Here is an 8,588-nt window from a genome sequence, read left to right on the forward strand (position 1 = left end):
CCCGCCTGAGAGCAATGCCCACTTTGGAGGGAAACTGCCTCCCGCCGGCTGAAGACAAAGACCAGCAGAAAAAAGCCAATGGCCATGTAGCAAGTGTGGCCCAACCCTGTCGGCCAGCAGCATCCGCAACATCTGTCAGTGAGACAGCGGCTCAGGAATCAGGATCCTCAGCCCCCAAAGGACCCAGGCACAATGAAACCTGTCCCAGGCTGCAATTATGAGCAGTTAAAAAACACTCAGGGAGAGACTCATCTCTCAGAACAATTCCTTCAGCCTCGCAAACAATAGACTTTGCATTTTTTTAAAGAAACAGTGTAAACCAGGTACATAACGGGGTTCCCCCCCCCCCCCTCGGATTTAACAATGACATCTGTATTGGCTGCCTTACTCTGCATCCATGAAGACTTTAAGTTTAAGGTGCTTCAGTCCCCTCCATCCCCCTCCCGCAGAGCCAAGCACCCTCAGCCCCTCTACTCTAACCCAATCCCCCTCTGTTCCCCCAGAGCCTGGCACCTTCAGTCGCCTCCCTTTTGGGTGTTGGCTGGGGGGCTGAGAGAACCAATTAAGACAGGGTTGACATCTAATTGGATACAGGTTCCCTGACTGCTCTCTTTGGCTATGTCTCAACTGCAGACTTTTTTCAGAAGAAGCTTTTCCGGAAGAGATCATCTGAAAAAACGTCCTCTGAAAGAGAGCGTCCGCACAGCCAAAAGTGATCTGCTTTTTCGACAGATAGTGTCCGCACTGAACGGACGCTGTCTCGTATGGACGCTGGGATTACTATGGATGTTGTAGCCACCAAGGTACTTGTGCTTTTTCCTCTTTCTAAAAGAGCTCTTTCGCAAAAAGGCTCTTCCTCGTAGAAAGAAGTTTACCGATGTCGGAAAAACACCCTCTGTTCTTTCCATTTTTTTTTTCAAAAGATTGCACTGTGGACAGAAGTGACGTTTTTTCACAAAAAACCACCGTGTTTCCCCAAAAACTCTGCAACGTAGACATACCCTTTGAGTGGGAGAAAAAGTTGAGAGCCACGGAATGATTTAAACCCAGGCAGGACTACCAGGGCCCCACAGAAGTCAGGGCATGGGAGCGGATTGAACAAAGAGAAATTTAGAAGTAAGTAAAAGGGAAAGTGAATCCAGCCTCATTCAGGGTCATTTTCTTTATTTGGTGGTTTGGTTTGAGGTGCTCTGGGCGAATCTCTGCCTCCCTTTTTCCTTTACCGTCTAAGCTTTGTGCCGAGAATTTTCTCAGGGGTTTCATTTGTTTTCCTTGGTTGCTCTGTAACATCCAGCAACCAGCCTGCTTTCTCCAGTTTAACTTTTGTTTTGTAATAAAAATCCCTTCGTTTAAGGGGAGGATTTGAGGCCAGTTTCTGGCCAATAGGAACTGAGAAATTTTGCTGGCCAGGGGCAGCCAATGAAGCCTCCTCCCTCTTCCCCCTCCCGCCTGGAGCAGAGCCACATGGAGCAGCTTGTGACTGCAGCCGTCAGGTTCCTGCAGGGCTGCTGGCTGGGAGCCACCTAGGTAAGTGCCTCCCAGCCAGAGCCTGCCTGTCGTACCCCCTTTCTCTTCCACACCCCACCCCAGCTGCCTGCCACAGGCCACTACCCAAACCCTCTGTCCCCCTTTCATCCAGGTCACACCTCCCTCCCAGGCCCTGCACCCCCTCAGACCAGACTCCTTGCCTGCACCCAAACCCCTTCTGGACTCTGCACCCCAAACCCCTGCCCCAAATCACAGCCCCCCCCTCTTCACCCAAACTCCCTCTCAGACTCCACACCCCCTCCTGTGCCCCAGTCTCCTACCCCAAGCTCCCTTCTGCTCCCCACCTCTGTCCCAGGGCCCTTCGGGAGAAATGCAGCCTTTGAGCACTTGCCAAGATCTTGGTGTGCCCCCCCCCCCCATTACAGATGATTGCCCGTCCCTGGTCAAGAATCGCTCGCGACGGTTTTATGGCGAAAAGGCTCCGTTTCCGTCCCAAAGGGCCGTCGCTGCCCGGCTCAGAGCAGGACGGCGTCACGTTGGCAAACCCACGGGAGTCCAGAGCTGCAGCTTTTTGAACCAATCTGAATCCCATTCACCATCCCACAGCTGCTCCCCTCGGCCGGGCCTGGCGCCGGGAGCCTGCGGGACAGAGGAGAGGGCCCATCAGCACCTGTGGGCCCATCACGCTCACTTGGCAGCGGCTCTTCCCTGTGCCAACAGGATTCACCCACTCCCTCCCCTCCACTCCAGCTCTGCCCTGGGGCTGCCCCACCCCACCCCACCACTGCCAGAGCCTGGCCAGGGGCTCTAACGGCCTCTCACTGCCCATAATCCAGGGATCTACTCCAGCCCTCTCCTGCCTGCTGTGCTAGGCCCTGCCCAGCTCCTTCCAGCTGCTCCCCACTGGGCTGCCCCCCGGTTCCCTCCTGCCTCTGGCGGCTCCATGTCTCCCCATCCCCTGACCCACTCTCCAGAGATCCCCAGGGCCCTGGACTGGCCCCTTTGCTCTTCTCCCTCCACATCCCATCTCTGGGCCATCTCCCCAGGGCTCCATCCTCCATCTCTGGGCTGGGGGGCGCACAATCTCTCCCTGCCCCGTGGCCCCGTCTGCTCCCACCCAGCCCCCCTCTCGGCTGGATTATCAACCCCCTTCTGAAGGTCCCAGCATTGTCTGACATTGAATATGACTCCCGCTGAGCTCCCCACCTTCCCCCAACTCTTGTGTCCACAGAAAAGAGGGAAAATGAGTCAAGGAATCACTCACAGGGTCTGATCCAGCCGGGATCCATCCAGCCAGGTCCAGCCCTTCTCTGGGGAGGGGCGGGACAGTCCCACCCAGAGCTGAGCTCTGCCTTGTGTCAGGTCCTGGAGGGCCTCCTGCAGAGACAGGGTGACAGGCAGCTGGGGACCGGACCCAGTTCTCGGCTCTTGTCTCACAAACCCAAGTGGTGAACACCATCAGCCCCTACAGAACGTCTGTCTGTCTGTTCCTCCAGCCCCAGGCCAGGCCAGACACCACAAGCCTTTTGATCCAGCCCCTGCAGCAGGGAGCAGCTGCTCAAAGCAGCTGGCTGCTCCTTGGGGCTCTCTGTGCTGGAGGGAGGAGAGAGGGAAGGGGGAGGCTTCAGCACATGACCCCAATCTGAAAGCAACCAATGGGAGCCAAGAGATGTTGCTGGGGGCGGATGCAGTGCCGCACAATTTCTCAGCTCCATTGGCTGGTTTCAGGCCAATAGGAGTTGAGAGATTTTGCTGGGAGATGGGAGCAGCACTGAAGTCTTTCCCTCCTTCCCCCCTCCCTGCAGTGCAGAGAGTCAAGTGCATAGTCTGGGGCTGGCTGGCACCCCAACCCCTCCCTCCCCGAGACAAAGGCAGCTCCAGCAGAGTGTTACCGGCCACTTTACCAGCTCCTCCCGGTCTCGGATCACCAGCAGCTGGGAGCCCCTCTTGGCGCAGTCGCTGCAGCTCTCGTTCCAGGTTTTATATTCTCTGGAGACCCAGTAGCACTTGTCCCCGCGCAGCCGCCAGTCCGTGGGGCAGAGTTTGCACCCGGCGCCCCCTGCAGAGAGACGGGCTCATAAATGCTCGGAGACCCATTTCCAGCTCCTCCCTCCCCATTACGGGGTCAGGGCTGGGGAGACAATGGGTCTGAGTCTCCCCCTTTGGGCTCCCTGAAATCTGGGGCTAGCTGGGCCCTGCCTGCCCCTGTGTCACAGCAGCCTGGGGGCTGCTCTGCCTTATGCTTGGCTCCAGCATGCACCATGGGCATCAGAGAATACCCATAGTGCTCTGCACTCTTGCCCCACCCGGCAAGGATCAAGGGTGCAAGGCCCTGTCCTCAGCTCCACAACAGCCAGAGAGGCCCCAGTGCAGGGGAAATTGGGGGGCCCATTGGGATCTACCGTCAGGCCCCATTTTGCTGCCAGGGCAGTGTGGGGGCTGTAGGGTACATCCGCAGGGCATGGACAAGGAGCTGGGGAACGTGGGGGGAAGGGACATGCAATGGGGCGGCCGGCGCGGAGGACAAACGGGGTGAGTCCGTGAGACAATTCCTCTGCTGGGCTCTCTCCCTGCTCTGCAGATGTTTGGCTGCCCTGGCATTAGATTATTTTAAACCCTGCCTGAGTGGTGCCCGCATGAGCAGTACCGGGCGTGGCCACTAGGTGTCACTGGTCCCACATCCAGTCCCAGCTGAGGCAGGTAGGTTCTGAGTGGGGCTAGGGGAAAGTGCGGAGCAGCCAGTAGGGGGCGGCGTGTCCCTGCCCTGCCGGAGCCCCACGGCCTGACCCAGCAGCTGGGTTCCCCCTCGCAGTGCCTGGGGAGGGGGGCTCAGACACACCCGCGCTGGGGTTACCTGCTGGGCTGGGCTGGGCCGGGGGGCAGAGCTGGGATCGGACACGCTCCAGGTGGGCGTTGCAGGATGCTGGGCTGGGGTCCTCGCTCCCAGGGGGTGTCGCTGCATCTCTGCTCCCAGCTCCACCGCTCCCAGGGGCTTCTGGGGTCCAGTCCTTCTCGGACACCAGGTGGAAAACTGCAAAGCAGCGTGGGTAGGAGTGAGGGGACCGGTCAGTGTGATGGGGGTTGTTAGGTGGAAGGGCCAGCAGAGTCCGGCAGAGACCCAGGACCTGACCCAAAACCCATTCAGCCCCATCTCTCCTGAATTCCTTGGGCAGTAGTTTTTCATGGGGGGGGGCAGTAGTTTTTCATGGGGGCCACTCCAAGATTTTGCTAAGGGGCCGAAGGCCGCACTTTTCCATGGAGGGGCTGTGGGGTCTGGGACAGAGTTTGGGTGTAGAGAGGAATCAGAGTAGAGGGCAGGGGTGCAGGAGGCGGTGTCGGGTCCGACAGGGTGTCTGGGTGACATTGGGGGTTGTGATCTGGGGTAGAAGATTGGGACATGGGGTCCAGTAGAAGGAGTCTGGCCTAGGGAGGATGTAGGAGGGGAGCAGGCTCTGGGAGGGAGTTGGAGGGTGGAAGGAGTGGGATACCAGAGGCAATGGGAGAGGCTTCACGCACTGCCCCTGCCTCCAGCAAAATCTCTCAGCGCCCATTGGTTGGTTTCTGGCCAATGGGAGCTGAGAAATGATGCTCATTGCCCCCGCCCCCTAGTAAATCTCAGCTCCTATTGGGCCATTTCTGGCCAATAGGAGAGATTTTTCTGGGGGTGGGGCCAGCATGCTGAAGCCTCTCTCTCCCTCCCACCTGCTCAGAGAGCAACAGGGAGCAGCCAGCTGCTTTGAGTGGCTGCTCCCTGCTGCAGGGCCCGGCTCAGGGAGGATCAAAAGGCTTTAGGGCCGGAACCGGGCAGCAGGTTGTGTCCTGTCCACCGCTGTGTTAGAGTAGATTGATGCCTTGAAGGAGGAGGGTTTTTCCAAAACTCTTGGGTACTTGTTTACCCTCTGGCTGGCTCATCTAGATAGACGCCAGCTGCCACAGCTCAGATCTCTAACTGAAGGATTTTTTTTAAACAGGTGTGAAAAATGGACGTGTTTTATTTCCAAGACTGTATTTTTCACAAAGGAAGGAAATGAAGGCTGGTGAGGAGGGGCAGGGGGTGAGTGGCTTAGCGTTGGAAGGTGTATGGGGGAGAGGCTTAAAACAGGGGAGGACTCAGGGTGGAAGAAGGAGGGGCAGAAATCCAGGCAGGGTAGAAGTACAGGACTCAAGCCAGGAGGCTGGGGGCTGTTGGGGAGAGGGTGGGGTTGAAAAATACGATCATTGCAATTAAGCATGTATTTTTATGCATTTTCCAAAATAATCACTTAAAGACCCGAGCAGTGCCGGGTACATCTGCTCGTTCCTTATCTACGTTCCCTGACCTTTCACCGAGTCCTGCTACGCTCATGGGTCAGCTGAGATCATGAAGCGGTGAGTTCCGCAGGCTAATTGTGAATGTGCATCAGTTTTCAATATGCTGCCGCTGCATGTCACCACTTGGCAGACGGACACATCCGGACTGATAAAGCTACACAATCTGCTGACTTACCGCACAACACCAGCATTAGCACAGCCACAGCCAAGAGGAGATTCCCAGCCCCCAGAGCGATCTGGGGCCAACCCAGGCACCGACGGGGACCTGCAGGGACACACAAGCAGAGCTGGGCTGGATGAAGGCCCAGCTACTCTAGATCCCAGCCTCCGGCCCCAGCTCCAGGAGTCAGGTGATCGTACCAGGGTCTTGCTGTCACTTACAGGAGAGAGGTTGTTTCGAGCTGACACAACTGAGGGGACAGTCTGGAAATGTGACCCCAGTGTTACTGACACACCAACACTTCCTGGGTCTGCACACAGCCTGCCCCATTGGCTCTGAGACAAGCGATTTGCCTTGAGTGTGACTGGTAAGAACATACAAACAGCCAGGCTGGGTCAGACCAAAGGTCCCTCGAGCCCTGTGTCCTGTCAGCCGACAGTGGCCAATGCCAGGTGTCCCAGAGGGAGTAAACTGAACAGGGAGTACGTGACCCTGTCCTTGTCACCCACCTCCAGACAAACAGAGGCTAGGGTCACCCTCCCTGCCGAGCCTGGCTAATAGCAATTGATGGACCTAACCTCCATGAATCTATCTAGTTCTTTTTTGAACCCTCTTCAAGTCCTAACCTTCACCACATCCTCTGGCAAGGAGTTCCACAGATTGACTGTGCACCTCATGACAAAAAACTTCCTTTTGTTCATTTTAAACCTGCTGCCTATCGACCCCTAGTTCTTATATCTTGGGAACAAGTAAATAACTTTTTCTTATTCACTTTCTCCACACCACTCATGATTTTATAGACCTCTACCGATCCCCCCTTAATCTCCTCTTTTCTAAGCTGAAAAGTCTCGGTCTTTTTAATCTCTCTTCCTATGAAACCTGTTCTAAACCCTGAATCATTTTTGTTGCCTTTTTCTGAACCTTTTCCATTGCCAAAGTATCTTTTTTTGAGATGAGGCAACCCCATCTGGACGCAGTATTCAAGACGTGGGTGTCCCATGGTTTTATATAAAGTCAACAAGATATTTTCTGTCTTATTCTCTATCCCATTTTAATGACTCCTAACATTCCGTTGGCTTTTTTGACTGCGCTGCACACGGAGTGGATGTTTCCAGAGAACGATCCACAAGGACTCCCAGATTTCTCTCTTGAGTAGCCAAATTAGTCCCCATCATATTGTATGTGTAGTTGGAATTACTTTTTCCAATGTGCGTAACTTTACAATTGTTCACGTTCTCCCTCTCCTCCCCCAGTGGAGGCTCCATCGTCTGTACCTCTCCCCGTGGCACTAACCCACCCCGTAATACAACCACACGGCCAGACTCTGCCGCCCCCGGCCCATCTCTGGGGGGCCTGCCCCACCTTGTCCCTGCTGCCGGGACACAGAACCGCAGGTGAGGAGCAAGGGGAGAAATCACTACCTGGTTTCCTGGCTGGGGACGGGCTGCCCGATTGGCCCCGCTTGGGCCGCAGGTTCAAGGCCGTGTAACCCTCCTCGTCCTCCATTGTGCCCATGAGTGACAGGAAGCAGCCACGGTGGGGGCAGGAGTCATGGGGCAGGGCCTGGGTGTGAGATTGCACAGGAAGCTGAGAGGCTGGGCTGCAGACCTGTGGTTCGTGGGGCAATGGTCAGAGGTTCGGGCCTGAATTTCCTCTCTCTGCTCTGGCGGATGTTGACTCTGTCACGCGAAAGCTCCCAGCCAGCCACAGACTCCTTGAGGGGGGGTCCGCCACCCTGACACCACGGTGAGGGGCACTGTGCTGAAAACTGGAGCTTTCTCGATAGGGGCAGACAGTCAGCAGATGCCACCCCCCCCCCCCCCCGCGCGATCGCCTCCAGGCCTAGCGGGTACCTGAAAACCTGTCCTACCCAGAGGCCAACAGCTCAGTGTGGAGATGAGGCCGATTTGCTGTCCCGTCCTGGTGCTGCCCCGAGCTGGCAGCCGGCCGTCAGGAAGAGGCGGCTCCAGTTCAACAGTCTGCTTGGCATCCCTGCACCAAGGAAGGGTGGAGATGCGAGCAGGCAACCACCGTGCACACCGGGGAGCGGGCGGCCTTTCATCCCTTTGCCCGGACTATCAGGGAGCGAGGGGACAGTGCTTGCATGGCCTGATTTACTCCTCTGCCCGCGTTCTTCACCAACCAGATGCAAGCGGCTGGCACCGAAGGCAAGTCCATTCCCCTCCCTCCCTGGTTGTTGGAACAGAAAGTTTTCTTCTTCTTATATTCGTATTTTAGGTTCAGCAATATAGTAATGGGCTGTGTCTAGACTGGCAAGTTTTTCCGCAAAATCAGATGATTTTGTGGAAAACTTGCCAGCTGTCTACACTGGCCGCTTGAATTTCCGCAAGACCACTGACGATCTCATGTAAGATCGTCAGTGTTCTTGCAGAAATACTGTGCTGCTCCCATTTGGGCAAAAGCCCTCTTGCGCAAATCATTTGCACAAAAGGGCCAGTGTAGAGAGCACAGGACTGTTTTCTGGAAAAAAGCCCCGATTGCGAAAATGGCGATCGGGGCTTTTTTGCGGAAAACCGCGTCTAGATTGGTCACGAACGCTTTTCTGCAAAAAGTGCTTTTGCGGAAAAGCATCCTGCCAATCTAGACGTGCTTTTCCGAAAATGCTTTT

General features: G+C 56.1%; 1 protein-coding gene across 1 annotated transcript; it reads right to left on the reverse strand.

Moving 5' to 3' along the window:
- Positions 1-1,933: 1,933 nt before the first annotated feature.
- Positions 1,934-7,636, reverse strand: LOC142825921 (killer cell lectin-like receptor subfamily B member 1). The gene is made up of 6 exons (XM_075918128.1): positions 7,381-7,636; positions 5,975-6,064; positions 4,343-4,519; positions 3,393-3,547; positions 2,753-2,865; positions 1,934-2,127 (listed from the first exon to the last, which is right to left on the reverse strand). The coding sequence occupies exons 1-6, from the start codon at positions 7,472-7,474 to the stop codon at positions 2,004-2,006; spliced, it is 753 nt and encodes a 250-aa protein (XP_075774243.1). The 5' UTR covers positions 7,475-7,636; the 3' UTR covers positions 1,934-2,003.
- Between the last annotated feature and the right edge of the window lie 952 nt (positions 7,637-8,588).

This window comes from Pelodiscus sinensis, unplaced genomic scaffold, assembly GCF_049634645.1.
Source record: "Pelodiscus sinensis isolate JC-2024 unplaced genomic scaffold, ASM4963464v1 ctg68, whole genome shotgun sequence".
NCBI classification, from domain to species: domain Eukaryota; kingdom Metazoa; phylum Chordata; order Testudines; family Trionychidae; genus Pelodiscus; species Pelodiscus sinensis.

Coding starts and splice junctions, on each gene's coding strand:
- LOC142825921 (XM_075918128.1), bottom strand. CDS start 7,474: ATGGGCACAATGGAGGACGAGGAGGGTTACACGGCCTTGAACCTGCGG. Junction 3,548..4,342: donor GGCCCAGCCCAGCCCAGCAG/GTAACCCCAGCG, acceptor GTCTCTCTGCAG/GGGGCGCCGGGTGCAAACTC. Junction 2,128..2,752: donor TCCCGGCTGGATCAGACCCT/GTGAGTGATTCC, acceptor TCTGTCCCGCAG/GCTCCCGGCGCCAGGCCCGG.